This window comes from Bactrocera neohumeralis, chromosome 4 (genome assembly GCF_024586455.1).
Source record: "Bactrocera neohumeralis isolate Rockhampton chromosome 4, APGP_CSIRO_Bneo_wtdbg2-racon-allhic-juicebox.fasta_v2, whole genome shotgun sequence".
In the NCBI taxonomy this organism is placed as follows: domain Eukaryota; kingdom Metazoa; phylum Arthropoda; class Insecta; order Diptera; family Tephritidae; genus Bactrocera; species Bactrocera neohumeralis.
In genome coordinates, this window is record NC_065921.1 from 32242977 (window position 1) to 32264325 (window position 21349).

Genomic DNA, 21349 nt, shown 5'->3' on the forward strand with positions numbered 1-21349 from the left:
AACAAATTGCTGAATCCTCAAAATTCGACAAAGGTGAGATTAATTAATTTAAAATGCGTCCTAACGACATATGGAAATACCAATGACTTATTAAATAGGTGAAAAAGTATTTATAGAATAACAGCTACCACAACAGGGCACTGGCCAGTTGGGGAACACTGCGTCCAAAATGGGTATGCCCTACAAGGACATCTGCCGAGGCTGCGGTGTAGCAGGGAACAAGGAAACAATTTTCCACTTTCTCTGTGAATGCCCAGCTCTAGCACAGATCCGACACAAAAACTCGGAATCCACCAACCAAACCTTGAATTTATCGGACATAAGTAGTTTCATCGAAACCTCAAAATGGTTTGAGAGAGAAGGTGAAACGTAATAGCAGATACAGGAGGTTCTACGAATAGTGTATCAAAATGGCACATCAAATGCTAATTGAGCCCGATAGGGCTGCACTCCTACCTAGCTACCTACCTATCGGTTAAATACAGGGGCGGCCAGTCCATACAGGCAAGTTAAGCAACTGCCCAGGGCGACATTAAAATAATTTACACAATTACTTCATTTATTTTACAAGTAAGTTTTATATTTTCGTAATCTAATACAAATTATTAACAACAACAGGACGGACTAGTGCACCTAGTGGTTGTTGCTGTATATTGTACACTGCTCTACATATGTTAATAGCGAGTATTCAGTTGATTTGCATTTAAAATTGCAACAGTTCGCTTGCGAAAAGACAGTCAGTTATGAAGATGATAAACCGATTCGCGAAGTTCAAGCTATTGACAGAATAATTGCTCATTAAACTACATTTCTGGACTTTTTGATTTATATTTCTGCAAACGAATTAATAGCTATCATTCTAAATTTATTTACGGCACTACGGGTTGCTAACACTTCCTGTGTCCGTAACTAGTGGAGAGAGCAGTTTCTATAATTGAAACTTGTCAAAATCTACATGTGCTCTAGAATGTGTCAAGAAAGACTGACATGTTGCCAAGCCTACACTAGTTTACAGTCATTTTGCGACTGTGATGTTAGAGACTGGTTGCTGATCCCCGAAATTTTTTTAATTAATTTAAAATTTCCTAACACGGATGATTTTTTGTATTGCAGTCAAGAGGTGCAATGGTCAAACCACCAATATTTACTAAAGTGGCGAAAATAGTTATCCGTAGTGGAAAATTCTTGAACTCAATTTCAAAGTCGCAAATTTTTTTCCACACTTGTTGAGTATGTTATCAATTAGAAGTGAAGTGACATCAACTCAATAAAAAGGCACGAAAATACTTAAATAATTAACTTTTTTAGTGTGCTACTTTTTATATTTTTTTTAATATCAGCTACTACTAAGCAGTTGTAGTTGAACACTACTGCATTTATTTAGGAAAAATATTTTAATCAGTTATTTTGTAAAAATACATAGAAAGGTGGAAAAATTTTTGAGCCTCTGGAGAAAAATCCTAAAGCTTGACGAAACAAGTTACAATTTAAAAACAGCAAATATAAAATTTACTATTCCTAGAAATAAGCTTTTTGGGTAAAAATAAATTTTTGAGTTTGTGGTAATGTTCCTTCATCTAATTTGAAAACAAAACCCTTTCATTTTTAAACGAAGAAAACGTATGAATCTACAAGAACCATTAATTAAAACCATTTAATTGTCAGTAAAACTTTAGCTTACTTGATGTTAGGGAGCCTAAATAGTAGGTTGGGAAAAAAGCCTTCGTGATCGCTTTTTTATGCGCGGCAAAACAGTTTGCCCCAACATTTTTGTGATCGGAAATGTATCTACGAAGAATAGCAGGTATTATTCAACGACGTGTATCATATATAAATTTGACTTTGGGTTTCTACATATGTTTATGTGTATGTGTTGTCATAGAATCGTAATCCACTAGTGTTTGATAATTACAACCACATATGTACATATGTGTTCTGCTTTCAGGCCAACATAAGTGAATCTACATTGAAATCCAAAAGCAGAACATCAAATATAAAACGAAGAATACGAAAAGCTTCTCACAAGGGCCTAAAGGTGGGAATACACCTTGTTGTGGCGGGATATTTCGCTTATGCGACGTATCACTACATCGATGTCGGTGAGTTTCAGTTGAAGGAATTTTAATAGTCTCATTCGCAGCCTAGGTGGCAATCTGTAACTTTTTTTCCTACTGCTCCGCTACTTGCATTGGATTTATAAGTCTATATTGATGTCTTCATATTCCCACTTTCGAGGATGTAGTTTGTCTTAACCCGATAATTACTATACATGCGCTATTAATGACATTGTACTCGTTTTAAGGATCTCTTATCTTTGAATTAAGTATAAGCATTCAAATTTCTGTTGGTTGTGTATTTATTGATTTGAAGCTTGTTAAATGTTGTTTTGTATACTAAATCAAGAATGATATTAAGTCACTACTGCTGTAGCCAGTGGTGCACCCCCAGTCGCCAATGTGAGCCGCCTTTTGGATGAGTTCAAGCATTTTAGCGGTTGTGGCTTTTCCAGGAGATAAATACAATATAAAACGTTATAGGATTGACTTCGTTTTAATAGAAAAAATAAGACGTACAACTATTTTTGCCTCATCCCTATAGCGCCTCTACAGCAGCAAAAGAAAGTCGACACCTTCCTTGCTTTCTTCTCAATGTTTGACTTCTATGAAAGCATTCTATCAAGGGCAAGCCCCAGGAACTTCACTCAGTCTACAGGTTTTTGGCAACAGCCCCACACGTCTGGATAGAGAGACGTCTAAGCTTTTATGTCTCGTAGTGTCTCTTTCCATTATCCATTACGCCAAATGTCGGTGCCGCACCAAATGTGGCTTTTTCCCTGTGTCGCTTGACTGAAAATGGGGAAACCGGATTATAACCGCACCCACTCTTCATATAACGGTTAAGTTGAAAACTACTATAAGTAAACAAATTTATAAAATTTTGCATGCAGGATGGTAAAGGAATCGGTACATGGACAATGGGCGTGGCACCGCCCACCTTTAGGTGGAATTCCATATCTCAGGCACGACTGACCAATTTCAACAATATTTTTATGTTATTTTGTGGCAATGGGCGAAATCAAATTAGAACAACGCCTAATTCCCTTGTATCAAAATTTTTTGTCCCAATGATTCTTTCACTTGACACCATGAAACTCTTGAGCAAATGATTGTAGATTGCGTAGCAATCTGTATACTCAGGCTCAAGGCTCTTGGATCCATTTATGTGAACAGGGATCACATCACCTCCATTGCGCCAAGCAAGTTTCTGGAATTCATCAGAGTGCTGGGCCTTTGTAAATGAGGAGAGGGCACGATAGACCTTAAGCCGCGGTGCAAACCTCGAAATAATTTATATTCTTTTGAAAGTGAAATATGTGATATAATATTTCTCATTTTGAGTGAAAATATACTAGTAATAGAACTATGTGAGTCTATGACCCATAATATAAGCAATTAAGATTACGAAAATTAGTGTAGGTCATTCACGGTTTAATATAAAGTTTTACAAGGCGAGAGTACAAAACCCAAACTTAGCCCTTATTTACTTTTTATTCTTGAATGTATGTAATATAATATTTAATTTAAACATTTAGTGTTATAATGATTTCATTTTGCAGAGAATAACGAGTGCGATTCCCTTAAACCAAATGAATTATGTGGCATTCAGTTCTGCAGTGGTTATGGGTTATTGGTACTACTATTGGCATTTATTTACCTTGGCCTTTTATATTTCCAAATCATAAAACCGAAGGTAGGCAGGAGCTTACATCGGAATTATATTTATCCACTTGGAAAGCGGTGGAAGAAATTCAGTCGAACAAGGTAAATATTTAAAATATTATTCGTTGTAAAATTTATGAATACAAATATTATGTAATTTATTTAGTTCTTCTTAAACCTGATTTGTTTAGTATTTCTTTTGAAAAGGTTTTTGCATGGTTATTCCTTTTATTTTTTTCTTGTAGTGCACAAAAAATTAAAAAAAATAAACCAACCTGATACAGTTGTGAATAATTTTGTTCCTCTCTTTTACTTATATGAAGCATAGAATAATTTCAAAATTAAGCATCTTCACTTAGTTTTAGTACTTTTTTATTTCAGTTCGCTCTTCATTGTCAAACCACTCTTATAGAGATCTTAACGAATTAATAATTAAAATTTTCCTTCTTGTCGACAGTCCTCGAAGACTGTTACTATTATTCATCCATTTGCACACTTTACTTTTCTGGAAAACCACACCCTTCTAAATAAAATACGTGTACTTCGTTCTTTACTTGAGGGCAAAACCAAATTAAATCTTAAAAATGGCAGAATGTGAGTGCAGTTCGAATACCCTTTTAAACTATACTCGTATTAGAGTAATTACAAAATTTTCTTCTACCAGTGGACCAACTCCTGTCCCTGTGTTTTTTCTTCTATAGACTACGCCAAGAAGGCAAGAGTTGAAATTATTTACGAAAGTTGTGTTCTCTATGTATTCCATTAAGTATTTTGATGATATGCTAATATGTTTCGTGGTTAATTTTGAAGTACTTTGTGATGATAATACTATATACTTGTATGCATTAGTCATAGTACTTATTGAAGAAAAGTTTTGCTGTATTTTTAAAATTTATACACATTACATGTTAATATAATTTTCTTTCACATTAGACTTGTATCCGGTATAATGATCATAGTCCTTATAATTCTACTGGCAATTTTTTTGTATTTTGCAACGAAAGAGGACAGAAATAAATTAAGATCGCTGTTGGCTCCATGTTTACTCATATTAGCAGGTTACGTATTTTCTACAAATCGCAGCGCAATCAATTGGCGAACCGTAATATCGGGAATAGTATGCCAATTTATTTTGGGTATCCTGTGCATTCGGTGGGATGTAGGCCGTAAAATCTTCGAATGTCTGGGCGATAAAGTAGCCACTTTTCTTTCGTTTAGTGATGAAGGAAGTCGTTTTGTATTTGGAGATGCAATAATCGATGACGGAATTTTCGCTTTTGCAATCTTGCCAGTGATATTTTTCTTCAGTTTTTTTATTTCAATTTTACATTATTGGGGTGTTATGCAATGGATAGTTATGAAACTCGGTTGGCTGCTACAACAAATTTTGGGTACAACTGTTTGTGAAAGTGTTACATCAGCCGCTAATATATTTCTCGGCATGTCAGAGAGTCCAATGCTTATTAGACCATATCTTACCAAACTTACATCCAGTGAATTGCATTCAATTATGGCCTCTGGATTCGCAACAGTGTCCGGAACGGTATTGGCAGCATATTTATCCTTTGGTGCTTCGGCAGCTCACTTAATAACTTCAAGCGTTATGGCAGCTCCAGCAGCATTGGCTTTTTCAAAACTTTACATGCCGGAAACAGAGGAGAGTCAAACTTCATCAAAAAATATTCAACTAGAGAAATCGTAAGTTAACATAAAAGTACATAAAAGTGATCAGGGTTGTGGACTTTTTAATTAAAAAAAATTTGGATTAAAAATTTTTTATTATATTTTATATTTTTATTATATTTTATTATTTTTTAATTTGAATTTGTAAGTTTGTCGACCATTACTCCAGAGTATTGAAGATGATGGCTCTGTGCGAGCTCAAGTTTAAAATAGTAGAACACAAAGCACACGCAAACGCGAAAAATGTTAATGAGTTTGATAAATTTTAATTTTTAACTCGATTTGTGTAATTAAAATTATTTTTATTCTGAAATTTCTTTTTTGGGTTTAAAATTGTATTTATTTTTAAATCCAGCATTTGGGATTAATAATGCTTTTTCTTAGTTTGTAATCCCGTATTTGAAATAACAAAATAAAAAAACTTAATTCAAATGTTAATTTGCATCCCAGAAATCGTTTTAGTTAAAATAAGCTTGGTTCAATCAGGTTTAATTATTTGTAACGGGCATAACGAAATAAAAGCGTTGAGCGGCGCGTTAATGGCGACGCGACATCCTTAAACTTTACGTAAAACTCTCGTTTAAATTCTAAAATTAGTCCAAAAGATAATAAGCGCGAAGGGAATTAATTTAGTAATAATTCATTTGTGCAGGTATTAAAAAAGCCAAATTACTTTTTAATTCGCTGTCAAAATAGAATCTTTCAACCCTCAGGGTTACCGCTGCGTTTATTTCGGTATGCGTCATACAAAAAATATGAGCATGAGGAATTTTTGGCAGTAATTTGCCGCTGCCATTTTTATTTAGGAACTTATCAGAGGTCAGCGCTTTGTTTTTGAAGGTTTCAAAACACATGAATTTTAATTCTTATATCTTACTTTCATCCATTTCCATAAGTTTTAGGAATTACAAATAACAGTTTGTCAGCCGATTTATTTTTATTTATTGTCGGCATTATCTCGCTTATCCTTACATATTTACTTATGATATGTTCATTTATATTACACAATTCCATTTAGCCAACGCTGATATGTCTATTTCATTTCATGCACAATAATACAGAGAAGACTCTTCAATACTGGATGCGGCTTCGAACGGGGCCAATAATGCTATTCCAATTGTAGCAGGAATCATTGCCAATATCGTCGCTTTTGTTGCATTTGTGGCATTCCTCAATGGCGTCGTTAACTGGCTATGTTTTTTAGTTGGGTTGGAAGACATCGATTTTGAATGGATATTTTCGAAACTTTTTATACCACTGGTGTGGACGATGGGTGTGCCCTACCAGGACTGTAATATTGTAGCAAAAATTGTCGCCACTAAGTCAATCATCAATGAATTTGTGGCTTATGAGCGTTTGGGTGAATACATCAAAAGTGGAGAATTGGAAGTAATGTTACAGCTCACAAACAAACAAACTGAATAAGATCATCTGTGACTTCACTTTAATTTTATAGGCTCGCAGCATAAGTATAACAACATTTGCAATTTGCGGCTTTGCAAATCCGGGTGCTCTGGGCATACTCATTGGTACACTCAGCGCAATGGCACCAAATAGGAGATATGTGATAACTTCAGTTGCCATGCGGGCATTTGTTGTTGGCAGCATAGTCTGTTTTGTATCTGCTAGTTTTGCGGGTAAGTTAGAATTATTTCACAAAATATTCTAGTAAAAAACTTTCTTTTTAGGCCTTTTACTCCAGGAGGAACAGGAAAGTCGCCTGTACACTAAGTTCCTTAACGCACCAGAACGGAAAAATATAACAATTGCCATTTTTAAATCCCAATAAAGTTTTCAACTATTATTGTTACACATTCTATGTTTTAATAAGTTAATACTTTGGGTATTAATAGTTACGATCAGTGATTACTTTAATATCCTTACATAATTTATTCAATTTTGCATAATCATTTTCTGTTAGTTTTTGAGAAAACATGGTAATTTTCTGCAACAACTGATTGATATTTTGTATAGTGTCGTCGATTTCACTTCCGTCGAAGGTTATGTCATTTCGTGGACGTTTACGAAAAACATGTGTGGGCCTTAAACTTATCGCACTTTCTACGTTATTTTCAATGTTGGCGTAGAACTCAAAATCAGCTGCACAATTAACCGATGATTTAGTTACTTTTTCAAATGTGCTAACTTGAATTATATCAGGTATTTCTACTTGGTTGTAAATAGCTTCGGCAATATTTCGAACAATCGAATTAGCTTTCTGCTTACGGAAGCATTGGATAATTAACCAAAACGCCAGCATCGGAAAGTACATTCCATTTTGAACATTTTTTTCAATAAACGTAATAATTTTCAATTGTGTTTCTTCATTTATATGGTTATTCGCCATAAGTAATAATCCAGCACTCATCAGCCTTTGGAAAGATGGTTTCGCTCCGCAATTTGTAAGTAGCTCCGCAATTTTTTGTTGTAAGCAATCAGGGACTTCTGCTTTATATTTCACAAGCTTGTACATGTGCGAAACCTAAAATAAACGATTGACCTTTTATTATACTCAAAATTCTCACATACATTAATATTATTAATACCACCCCCTTATACAAAAATATATTAGTATTGTTTGCCATTACTTGGAAGATACTTCAAATTACATATGTAGTATTTATTTGTACGTAAAACACTAAAGGAGAAAATTGTGAAAAAGGAATATTTTGTTAGTAAGAAAGTATGTACTTGAAATCTGTTATTATGTTTCATTAACTAATTCTCATAGAATCTATTCATAATCCGTTTGATTTTATCAGAAACATATTTTGTTCTAGTCCCAATATTTTTAGTTTTCCATGCGCCTATAGCGCGTTGGCTTTACGGCACTAACACCTCTACATGTTGTGTATCTTTACAGAAATGTTTAAATAAGGCAACCGATCTTGAGCATATAAAGTATATTCCGAAATTAAAATTTTAGTACTAACTATCTAAACTAAATTGTTGTTTTAACGGTTATCAATCCCCGTTAGGATGGTAAGGGTTATCTGTGTTGTCATCGACGTCATCTAACGGGAGGCCCAGGAAACGTGCTGTTTCGACGGGGTCGGACCAAAGGGAAAAGGGTGTTAGATGAGTGGGGTTGGTAGGGCATGCAAAGAGATGGTCAGTGTCATGCGGAGACTCGTTGCATGCAGGACATACATTGTGTATGTCTGGGTCTATTCTGGATAAATAGGAGTTTAACCTGCTACAATATCCAGAACGAAGCTGCGCTAGGGTCACTCGCGTTTCTCGCGTCAACTCGAGCTCTTCGTCTGCGATAGGTGGTGGTTTGACTCCAAGAACGCCATTCACGGGAAGGGAGTCGGTGAAGGTGTTAATGGCTCCACTGTGAATGGCAGTCAGTACCTGTCGAAAGTCAGTTGCGTCCGAAGTCCGGTCGGGGTACTGTACTTGGCTGCAAGGGTGATTTCTACGAAAACATCCCAGCAGGAACTGCTTGGAGAGGAGTTCATTATGCTCCTTAACTGGGAGCATAAGCGTCTCACTGTGTGGGTGTTCGATAGGAGACATCAAAAGGCATTCCGTCGTGGTCCGGAGTGCAGTGTTTTGGCAGGTCTGGAGTTTCCTGCATCCGGGCGACCTTATATGTGTTGCGTAGTTAAGGACCGGCCGGCCGATTGCCTTGTATGTTGCCAACAACGTTTCTTTGTCTTTTCTCCATGTGCTGCCGGCTAGCGACTTAAGGTTTTTGTTACGGCTCTGTACCTTGGCGATTATCGCGGTCGTGTGGGGAGTGAAGGAGCATATACTATCGAAGGTTACAACTAAAATCTTAGGGTTATTGACAGTCGGAATTTTCACGCCATCGACTTCAATATTAAGCTCATATAACTCATACACTGACCTTATATTCGACATATGGTTTGTCAGAAAAACGAAAATCATTTATCCATTTTTGCTAAACAAACATCCCATTGTCAGGAAAGGATTATCCTTGAATTTCAAATATACTTGTTTATCTCACACATTGACCGAATTTAGGTTAGCCGGTTCCTGTAGTCCAAATATTCGGTACCTGCGGGTTCGAACAGTTTTTGTTAAATTTGTACAACTTTTGGACATAAGGTGGCATACTCTAAAAACATTTTCGAGCAATTTTTTATCCCGTAACATTAATTGCTTCTTGATTTGTACATTGGAAAATCAGAATTAGTGGAATTTAAAATTGTGTTATATGGGAAGTAGGCGTGGTTGCAGTCTGATTTCGCCTATTTTTGCGCTGTTAAATAGGAATGTGAGAACAATTGATCGAGCAGGTCCCGAGATATGTGATTTCACCTAAAAGTGAGCGCTGCCATGCCCATCGTTCAGTTATTATCCCGGCTCTTCTCATACAATCCCGGGTATAAAATTGTATGTTTCTGTCGTATTCAGTTAATGATTTATCGCACTTTTCGTAGTTTTTAACCGTACCGTTATATGCGGAGTTGACGAGAGGTAGGGATGCTTAGGGGATCTGTCCTGAGCGGATTTAATCCAATTAGAGACTATTATACTCTGTAACAACATGTTGCAGGAGTATAAAAATTAATTGTATAGCGAAAATAACTATTTCACATAGTTTTCATTTGCTTATGGTCACTAATTTTTGAAAGTATAGTAAGATAATTTAGTGCAATTGTTGAGATACGCCAGTTCCAGCTATATGTATCTTTTGGTTGACCGAAGGTAAAACTACCGATTTCAGCTTCAGTCTCGTAAAGGCTGGGTAAATTTTGCTCAAGGCAAGTAGTTCAGTTGATTCCGCCATCCACTCTAGGCCAAAAGGATATTGTAGTCACACTAGAGCTGACCCAGTGCTAGAACGGTGGACACCTATGAAGATCCAACTCGGTCCACTCATATGTGAGCAGAAAAAGGGGTTTTACATATATATATAGTACTACTAATATATAAAAGTAGAATAATACTGTGACGAAAATTAATAAATATAAGAAGGAAAACATCAAACAGTGAGCCCGCTAAACTAACTATGCTATAAGTACTTATAATCTACGAAATTAATGAAAAAGTAGTTACAAGTTTATAATAGTCCTTTAAACTCATCGCATTGCGGTCAAAAATTTCCATCAATCTGCTAAGTTTGCTGATAGCTTTCGAGATCAACATTGTCATATCCAATGTATTGCTGACATTGTTTATGCAACGAAGTACGCTGTAATTATTTTGTAAGTTAATGGAAGGATGACATTGATGTTCGATGTTTTCTTCCAAATTTAATCCAGAGCATAATACTATATAATGCTCTATAAGTCGTTCAACATTAAGGCGCCGGTAATTTGAGGAAAATTGAGCGAAACGATTGTTTGTTTCCACCCAGAACTGAAGACCATCTTTGAGCTCATAAGCTCGACTGTCCTTACAGCTGTAATATTATAAGTTAATAATAAATAAAAATAATATACAATTATATTTACCTTGATACTAATATCAAGACATCTGTACATGCAAAGGATAACGCTGAGTTTCCTTTAATAACATATTGCTGCATGTTGCTTAACAAAGTCCCGGAAGAATCCAAAAGAGCCAAAGTAACAAACACATCTATTATTTCATCAAAACGTACTGCATTCACGAATATATCAGGTCCTTTAAAATATTAATTAGATTTGATGATATAGTAAATATTTGTTTCACATATTATGAGGGAGTTAGAGAGTCGCGTTGCTAACATATAACATAGACATCCAAAGAACTAAGAATTTTCAATTTGACTAAAGAAATCCGAATCATAAAATGTTCTTCAAATTGTCATTCATTTTGTCGGAATTTGCTCAAATTATTTTGGTTTTGATTGATTGATTTCAGAAGCTATAGTAACTCATAGTTAATGAGGAAAGGAACGTGGAAAAAAGTGATGAGACAACAAAATGTTCATAATCGGCGAACACGCATTTTGTTCGTGTTCATCTGATTTCGCATCTACAAAATTGTGAATTACACAGTTATTCATACGATTTTAATCGTAAATTATGCCAAAGGGAAATTACGAAATATTTAATCTCAAAAATGTATATTCAGAATTCTTATTATTAAATTTGTTTATAAAAACCAATAATAACCCAATTAAATTCATTAATGCAATAAAATTATTTTGCTTCGAATAACAAATAATTTTAAAAAATGTATCTTAATAAATTTACTCACTTTGAAATAACCGTTTAAAAATTTCGAAAATCAGTTCGGCACTTCTTTCAAAGTAATCATCTTCTTTATTGGTGATAAAACAACGAATATACGTTACAATGAACTCGTAACAATAGTCGCTTCCTCCAATATGATTTGCTATCAACTACATCGAAATATACAAAAGAAACCATGATTTACAAGTAAAAGCCACCAATTCAGTAAATAGAATAATATAAAAAATTTCACATAACCATACATATGTATAATCTAACCAAGTTGTTTTGTTATTTGAAAGAGGTAGATTTTTTGACTTTCTGTTCGGGAGCGTACTTTTGTAAGGGTATTTTATTTACTCTCATTGTAGTTAAATTCTTCTCTGAGACATACTATTTAATATTTTTTAGTATTTTAAATTTTTTAAATAAAAAGTTATATCGATATTTATATTATTATTTGTATAGGTGGAAATTCGGATTCATCACACCGAGAACGATCCCACCCAAAAATTTTATTTTATAAGTGTCATATTAGCTTTAGTTGTAAAAGTATAATTTAGTAAAGTTTAAATACAAGTACATTCCCAGAAATTTGTTTATAAAATTGAAAAAAAAAAAAAAATTCGGCATGCTTATCGAAAAATGTCAAAAACGAACAAAACAAAAATTCATAAAAGCATTAATCAGAGAAAATTTGGGCAAATATGATCATCAGAGAATAGTATTCATGTACATACTATATTCATGTACATACTATATTCATGTACATTTTATATTTATTCAAGGACGCGAGCGAAGGAAGGGAAAGCTAGTATTTAAACATAAATTGATGCTGTCATTTATCTTGAGATAAACAAAAATTATACGATACCAGATGTGCAACAATATTTTATACTAAACATTAAGTATTTAATAGTTAGAAACATGTTTACCTTTTGAAATTCGTAATTTTTATATAACAATAATAGTATATTGTATAAACCAGGGAAGACATGCTTCTCGATGCAAGTGAAAATGCTGCTCCCTCGCAGAAAACTAGGTGGCCTAAAATATTCGTTAAAAATATTATTGAATTATTTGACAAAATTATTTGTATACGCTTATTAAACTTATTAACAAAGTTAATCCTTATATACTTTCAAACATAAAATGGCTAAACTGATGATAGTAAGTTCATTGTTATTGTATAGGAATAAGAATTTGCAGAATAAAGTGCAACGAAAGGTTGTTTTTAATCTTCTAGTGATAGAACCAAATTTAAAGCGGAAATAATTCTATGAAAATTTAATTAATTTAATTTGAATTTAATTTTTATGTTTGTCAGATATACTGCAATTATAAAAAATATGTCGCTTTATATTTAATAACAGTAATACTTTGGAATGAGAAAAAGCCATACCCTTTCATAGCGGAAATAAATTTTAACATTAGTCGAATAGACTTTGATTTATAAATACGCAACATCGAGCATATATCAATTTCTTGCGCTACGAGAGCCAAACTAAACACAATTTGGCTAAATTTGCTTTGCAAATAGATTATTCCTTTTCATTAATATCACACCTCGCACATTAATATGTATAAAAAATCAAACTTTTTTGTCCGATGGTTAGGTGCTAAAAGTGCTTTTGATTGAGTTGATTTTAGTTTTTGAAATAAATATAAGCTGTACAAATGTAATATCGATTAATATCACTTAATACGAGTATATACATATGATGTATGTACATATATACATATATAAATACTTACGACATGGAAAGGAGTAAAACTTCAAAAAACATTTTAACTTCAGGAAATTCCGAGGGCTTATACACTGTTGTAATTCTATATAATATTTCTAAATAAAATGCAGTAATTCGCAAATACTGATCCACATATTTGTCATCCTCTCCAAGTTCCTGCAAAACGTGTATCATTTAAAATTTGAAAAATCCACTAAAAATTTAAAAACAAAAATTTAACAAAATTTCTTGCATTTAATTTTTACTCTCACACACTCCATGACAAAAAATATTTCACTCTAATTTACGTTTTATTATTTTATCGAGAATGAGAGTCAAAATAATTTTAATGTCTTCCAATCCAGAAAGAGAAAAGTCACTTTAAATAACATCGGATCGTGTTAGTAGTATTAATATATACTACTATAATAATCTTTATTGACAGCAGAGTTATTTATGTATCCATTTTAATCTATATAAATTTAATGGTGTATATACAAGGAGCTTTCCAAAGTAAACAGGACTTTTGTAACCTAACGCCCCCTGGATGTCGATTGGTGCGTTAGAATCTGCTATCTTTTTCAATCGCAATAATAACATTAAATTTTGTTTTAAAATTGGTAAAACCTTTACCGAAATGTTTCAATTGATTGACCAAAAATTGCTCAGAACATTCAAAGGACGATTATTTGACCAAAAATTACATTTTAACCATTAACCATTCCCCGTATTCACCTGATATGACACCGTGCGACTTCGTCCTTTTCGGAAAAATGCATTTGCCCATGAAAGGAAAGCGTTATGCAGACGTAGAAGACATTCAAAATGCATACTGGCGGCCATACCGGCCAACGGGCTAAAACACTCTTTCCACATGCTTTTGGACCGTGCAAACAGCTGTGTTGAAGCAGGAGACTATTTTGAATAAAATAAATTGATTTTGTCGAAAAAAACCCCACTTGTCTTGTTTTTTTACGTCTGTTTACTTTGGAAGCCACCTTGTATGAAACGAGATCGTTGTTACCTTTTATACTAAAATGAATTTTTTCGTAGCGGTTATTGTTATTATAACTGATTTCTAATCCCTGTCTGAGGGAAAGTCCGAGTCAATTGGAATGGAAGACACTTAATACTTTTGACACTCATTTGGTAACAATACCATAATAAAGGTATTGTAATACCATTGGGTTTGCAACGATGATGACACATACTGAAATGTAAAAAACTCAACATTTTCTGTTTCAAAGGCAATAGTAACAAAAAGTCAAAAAAAAAGTTAGGGTGCAATCGAACATTTTATACTCTTGCAGGTTGCAAGAATAACAGCCAAAGTAATGTCTTAAGTTGTAAAACCAATCATATGGAGTAAAGTGTGTCGGATGTTCGAAAATCCTGATATTAGTTATTTATTTTAGGCACCGTTATGAGTAAAACACGTTCTGTAAATTTCATTGGGATAACTGCAATTTTTGCCGATATATGCAGTATAAAATCATTTTATACTAAGTATATGAAGGCTCAGAGAAGTATTGGCCCGATCAAACCATTTTTGACACAAAGAATTACTATAGCGATCTATCTATCTATCTCTGAATTTCTCTTTTGTATATCCCATACATTGACTGATATTATCGGTCAAAAGTCAACTATAGAAATTTGGGTCCACATATTCTTTACCCAGGGACTTGAACAGTTGTGGTTTATTTTGGACAATTTTTGGTAATATTTTGGTTTATAGCTTTATACCGTTATATGTATTAATGTGATCTTGTTTATAGCTTTATACCGTTATATGCATTAATGTGATCTTGATTTGTGTACTGGAAAGTGAAATAATCAAATGGAATTTAAAATTTTTCTATATGGGAATTAGTCGTGGTTATAGTCCGATTTCGCCCATTTTCGCATTGTCAGATAGGAATATGCGAAGAAGCCAACGACAATACTAGCTGAATACATCGGTTCTCGTCCGATCAACGAAGTTAAGCAGCGTCGAGCACGGTTAGTACAAACAAACGATCGGGTCACGAAATATGGGATTGCACCAAAAAATCGGCGGTGCCGCGCCCATCGTTCAATTTTCACACCGGCTCCCATAAAGCCCTTTCATGTTTCTTCAGAGGTGAATTTGAATGCATCTGGTGTATATAGTGATTGATTTATTTCGCTTTTACTAGTCTTTCACAATACCATTATTGGGGACTGAGCGGGGTTATCTTCCGATTTCATTCATTTGTACTTTCACTGTGGATAGGAGTTCCTATAGTATTTATATAGTATATTGTAGCTTTAGTGGCTTAGGAGATATATACATTAAACTTTTTAGAGGGTGGCCCACTCCGACTATTTCAAAATCTTTTCCCTAGGTGTTCTTTGCTACTGCGATCCCCTGTGCCAAATTACAGTTTTATATCTCAAATAAGTACTTAGTTATGGCATAGGTTTTTGGTTAATGGTGTTTTGTGGGCGTGGATGTGGATAACCATCTTCTCTGGATGACCAAAATTATACTAAATCGAAAACACCAATGGTTATATTCTTTATTGACCTTGAGCACAGAACCAACAAAAAAATTTTGGTCCAAATTCATTAATGCCAAGTAAAAATTTCTGAGTAGATGTAAGTCTCTACAAACAAACAATAATTTCAAATATTTACAATAAATTAAAAAAATTACCATTTTTTTCTTTTTGGACTTTGACCAACAAAAGGAATAATGTATAACAAAAATTTCAAAACGGTTATTAATCTGTAGGAAAGTCGCTATCGCGCTTTGGAAGCCTTTTTTCGAAAATTTCACACTGAGACGATCTCTTAATACTTCCAAGTCATTTTGACAGAATATTTTAAAGAGCTTTTGTGTATGAGCTTGAATCTAAGTTCGTTGAACAGCCGTTTCTTATAATACTCCAATGAAATTGGTAATATTGTTACCAGGAAATAGGGTGGGGACATGAACGATTATTTTACATACATATATAGCTGAAGCAGCTCACGACTTACGGTCTTTGACAAAGTATCCTTTGGGTAGCCAAAGAACATTCGTGTAAAAGCGAGCTATAGTGAGAAGGCGAAACATCCCCTCCACTGGGTTTTGCGCTAATTTTGAGCAACACCAAAGGCTCCGTCAGGATCGGGAAAGACCTCTCTTTTTGTGTGACTTCTTCAACCTACTTCTGGAGAAAATAATTCGAGCTGCAAAACTAACTAGAATAACAAATAAGCGTAAAGAAAAAAAAGATTATGTTTTATATATTATCACGTCTAATGCCTGGTTCTCTGAAATGTTCTAGTATTGATTATCCTGAAAAGCTGTTCTGCTTTAGGCAAATGCTGAGACGGGTTGGGATTATGAGAAGATGGTTGGGGAAGAGTGTTTATTGTCTGGTAAAGGAAAAGGGAAAGCTGGGATGAAAACTGTTAATGTTTCAGTACATTGCATTATCATTATCCCAAGTTTTATCGTCCAGAAGTTTGGAAACGTTAACAGCATTTAAAAAAAAGATTAATTATTTGTCATATAGAGTTAACATTCTTTCGCAAAATTAAAATGCAAATCGGTTATGTACAGTTGATTAAAAAAATTAAACACTTATACTGCTTACCTTCTTATAAATCATCAGTAAACTCTTTTCCGCTTGTCGGAGTAAAATACGAACAGGTATTTGTTCTTCAAGTTGCTCTTTATAATTTTTTGCATAAGCACCGTATTTCAAAATAAATTTCGCAACAAATTTCCATGCTTCTACCTTGATTTTAATTTCTATAAATTTATCATTTGCAACACCGGTGCATAAAGCTTTAATATCTTTAAAATAAAAATATAAAATACGAATTTCATTCAATATTTTGTGTCCTTACAGTGAAAAATAGCGCAATATTCCGTATCACTTATTTGTCCATGAATTTCAAGGCAATCCCATAATAGCTTATGTGATATGTTATGCAGAAAGTTTATCCATCTTATTTGAGACGTTAAATCAGACTTTTTGGCACTAAATTGATAATTTACCTTTAATAACCTTTAATTTAAATTTGTTTAAGATACTTACTTCATTTCAAAAATTGGCAGGATTTTTGGGCTAAATCCAAAATAGTGTCAAAAAATAGGCACATTCCAGTCACATTAAATTTTTTATCACAAATATGAATAGATTTGAGAAACTCCGAAGATTCTTTTAGCCAACAACTAAGTTGGCTATATGTTTTATCATCAAGAACACAAGTCCTTTCGAGCGCCTTGTAATAAACAGCAAGCGAAATATGATTATTCAAATATAGAACTCTTCCAAATTATGATTCCAAACAAACCATTTTTTCGAAATAATTTTGGCAGCAAAGCGTTAAAATACCCCAATCGGTCCGACAAAAATTTTCATAACTATAAATCTTTTGCAACTTTTTCACCCACAGATTTAGTACGTCACCAGCAGTGATGTCTCTGCATTCAATTGCTTTGGAAATAACACTGAAGGCGTATTCTTTAGTTATATTTTTTGAAATAAATTCTACATCCAAAGATGAAAGTTGTGTGTAAGTAATGTCAATACTTTTAATATTATCCATAGCCACAACAATATTTAAATTTTGTTTGAATTTGCGGGCATTTGGAAAACTCTATCGATATACAAACATAGAGACTAATGAAGATACATTAATGTCATACTCGAATCGATAACTTTACGCAATGACCCCAGATGTAAGTTTCCTTCGGTTAAATCATAGGCATCTGCTAGACATTCAATAGGGGCATTCGCTTGCTCTTGCAAAACCCTTGGTATTCGCTTGCTCCTGCAAAACCCTTGCACGGTGCAAGAATTGCATATATTTCCTCTTGGTGCACCGGCACAACCACAAACACACGCAGAAAATTATTTGCAATGGCTGTAAAATATGTCAGACCAAAACCCATGCATATTTGCGTGCAATGTTACGCAAAAATATAATTGCAACCCTGTTTTAGCTGTCATTTTACATAAAGACATATTACGTCGTTAAATTGTTGAGGAAGGTAAGTTTTAAATAGATTTTATAATTTCTATTTAAATTATAAAGATTTGTTACAGTTTTTTTGTTAAAAATTTATTTTTTTTTTTGTTAAAAATATAGCCATGCATATTAGTCATTCACAATAAATTGATCGAATCAGTCGTTCATATATCACTAGATTCTGCAATGGGTGCTCTCGTGCCCTTGTATATTTCGGTATAGTATTTTTGCAATCTACAATCTTGCAAGAGCAAGCTATATACCCCTAATATTTGCTAAAACAAAAAAAAAAAAAAAAAAAAAATAAAAAAAATAATATTAAATATTTTTCTTAATAAAATTTTTCTTAATAGATACATGTTTTTTCTGTGTAATACCTACAAACATAGCTGAAACTCTGAAACTAGAGCTGATAAAAATATTTAAATTATATTTTTGGAAATAGCATATTATATGTATGTAGTCAGCAACAGCTAAAATTTTTTCGGCAACAAATGTACTGTAAACTAGTGTTATTTTTATATTTGGTATAAGAGAGCTAGGAAAAATATTGACCCGATTTTTAACAAACAGACGGACATTTTCCGTCAAAAATCAACTGTCATAGAATGATATACTTCAAAGACACTATTCGTGAAAAGATTTCACTTTGTAAAATATGTTCGTACGAAAGCTATGCCCAATCCACAAAAAGGGAGACCCCACAATCTGCGCCAACTACCGTGGGATAATATCGCGTATAAGGTTCTATCGAGCGTATTGTGTGAAAAATTAAAGACCACCTTATCAGTGTGACTATCAACAACCGACCAGATATTCCCCAAATCTTGAAAAAGACCCGTGAAAGGAGAATCGACACACACCACCTCTTCGTCGATTTCAAAGCTGCTTTCGACAGCACGAAAAGGAGCTGCCTTTATGCCGCGATGACTGAATTTGGTATCGATAACGTTGCAAAACTAATATGGCTGTGTAAACTGACGTTGAGCAACACGAAAAGCTCCGTCAGGATTGGGAAGGACCTCTCCGAGCCGTTCGGTATCAAACGAGGTTTCAGACAAGGCGACTCCCTATCGTGCAACTTCTTCAACCTGCTGCTGGAGAAAATAATTCGAGCTGCAGAACTCAATCGAGCAGGTACAATCTTATATAAGAGTGTACAGCTGCTGGCGTATGCCGATAATATTGATATCATCGGCCTCAACACCCGCGTCGTTAGATCTGCTTTCTCCAGACTGGAAAAGGAAGCAAAGCAAATGGATCTGGCAGTGAACGAGGGCAAACCGAAATATGAATCTCCTGTCATCAAACAAACAGTCGTCGCACTCGCGACTTGGCTCTCACGTCACTGTTGACAGTCATAATTTCGTCTATCTTGGAACCAGTGTAAACACCACCAACAATGTCAACCTGGAAGTCCAACGCAGGATAACTCTTGCCAACAGGTGCTACTTCGGACTGAGTACACAATTGAAAAGTAAAGTCCTCTATCGACAAACAAAAACCAAACTCTATAAGTCACTCATAATTCCCGTCCTGCTATATGAAGCAGAGGACGATGACAACAACTGATGAGTCGACGTTGCGAGTTTTCGAGAGAAAAGTTCTGCGAAAGATTTATGGTCCTTTACGCGTTGGCCACGGCGAATATCGCATTCGATGGAACGATGAGCTGTGCGAGATATACGACGACATTGACATAGTCAGCGAATTAAAAGACAGCAGCTACGCTGGCTAGGTCATGTTGTCCGAATGGACGAAAACACTCTAGCTCTGAAAGTGTTCGACGCAGTACCCACCGGCAAAGCAGAGAAAGAGGAAGACCTCCACTTCGTTGGAAGGACCAAGTGGGGAAGGACCTGGCTTCGCTTGGAATATCCAATTGGCGCCACGTAGCGAAAAAAAGAAACGACTGGTGCGCTGTTGTTAACTCGGCTATAATCGCGTAAGCGATGTCTACGCCAGTAAAGAAGAAGAAGAAACTATCATAATGGATAAAATGGATAGAGCACCTAAAGCCTTGTAACCCCTCCACCGGTGTGAGTTTGCTACTGCAAAGATCTTGTCTAATCTGAAGACACATGACGACCGAGTTGAAATTCAATTCAATGGCCATTCTTCCTCGGACCCTAGGAAGTGTGTCGCACTGCTGCCTCAGCAGTTAGTGAATATGGTCGCTGTGGATTTATGGGGTAGAATTTTAAGTTCCATGCAACGAGAAATGTCGGAAAGATAACCGTTTACTTTTAAGCACATGACATCGATTCCATTGCCCGACGTGATTATCGTGGGTTAGACAAACCCTTGAAAGTACTTCAAAGATTACTCAAGTCGGTGAGAGATTGCAAGACTTTAGGTGATCTATCCATTTTGTCCGCATGTGTTGATTTTTCATTTGCCGATTCTCCAAAATGAAATCCCTTAAAAAAAATTTAATTAACGAAGAAACGGTTGTCCACAGAAATAAAGTCGAGAGGTTTCTCGATCGAGATAATTATAAGCAGATGGTCTGATGCGAGAGTTTGCATAGGCCGCAAGGTTATGCTATTATCAGACCAACGCTAACAATGTTAATATCAGGCGAGCTACTACAGGTGTCCATAATTATGGTAAGGTAAGAATGTCGAATCGGCTATCTATTCCGCCAGCTTACGATCATTTGACAGGCAGGAATGCCAAAGATCGCGATGCGCATTAAAGTCGCCTAGTATCAAACGGTTTTCATCACGAAGTAGCACATCTATATTTGGGTGATATCCTGTAGGGCAGCATGTAACTGGGGAGATGTACATATTAAATATTTCGACCTCGACATCGCCTGACATTCTAGGGAACTATCCCTGCGGTCGATGTCTCCGGGGGCAGACTCCTACAGCATGGGGCAACGTACGACGCACTCTACTGATGCGCATGCCAGAACACGTCGAACAGTGACACCCAAACACTGCAGAAATTGCATTTGACTGACATTCCGACGCACGGAACATACTGTGCGAGGAAGAAAGAGTTGCCAAGTGGTTCTCGCATGAGGATTGGAGCGAGATGAAGGTTGTGGGGGACTGATCAGAATGGGAGTCATAACGATAAATTGCTATAA

General features: G+C 34.9%; 2 protein-coding genes across 3 annotated transcripts in view; one reads left to right on the forward strand and one right to left on the reverse strand.

The window, feature by feature from the left end:
* Positions 1-7214, forward strand: part of LOC126756559 (solute carrier family 28 member 3) — a 19221-nt gene extending 12007 nt beyond the window's left edge. For both annotated transcript variants that reach the window (XM_050469716.1, XM_050469717.1), the window contains exons 4-9: positions 1946-2099; positions 3617-3821; positions 4653-5417; positions 6464-6791; positions 6859-7039; positions 7091-7214. In XM_050469716.1, coding sequence (XP_050325673.1) covers positions 1946-2099; positions 3617-3821; positions 4653-5417; positions 6464-6791; positions 6859-7039; positions 7091-7191 — 1734 coding nt within the window. In that variant the 3' untranslated portion in view covers positions 7192-7214. The remainder of the gene's footprint in view (positions 1-1945; positions 2100-3616; positions 3822-4652; positions 5418-6463; positions 6792-6858; positions 7040-7090) is intronic.
* LOC126754767 (uncharacterized) lies at positions 7204-21279 on the reverse strand. Its single transcript, XM_050466870.1, has 9 exons — positions 21233-21279; positions 17125-17285; positions 16869-17071; positions 13292-13440; positions 12472-12583; positions 11562-11706; positions 10832-11003; positions 10434-10779; positions 7204-7884 (listed from the first exon to the last, which is right to left on the reverse strand). The coding sequence occupies exons 1-9, from the start codon at positions 21277-21279 to the stop codon at positions 7249-7251; spliced, it is 1971 nt and encodes a 656-aa protein (XP_050322827.1). The 3' UTR covers positions 7204-7248.
* Between the last annotated feature and the right edge of the window lie 70 nt (positions 21280-21349).

Excerpts from the sequence above, each read along its gene's own strand:
- LOC126754767 (XM_050466870.1), bottom strand. The coding sequence starts at position 21,279 with ATGCGAGAACCACTTGGCAACTCTTTCTTCCTCGCACAGTATGTTCC. Across the intron at positions 17,072-17,124 it reads ATATTGCGCTATTTTTCACT|ATATTAAAGCTTTATGCACC; the intron begins GTAAGGACACAA and ends TTTATTTTAAAG. Across the intron at positions 13,441-16,868 it reads TACTGATGATTTATAAGAAG|GAACTTGGAGAGGATGACAA; the intron begins GTAAGCAGTATA and ends CACGTTTTGCAG.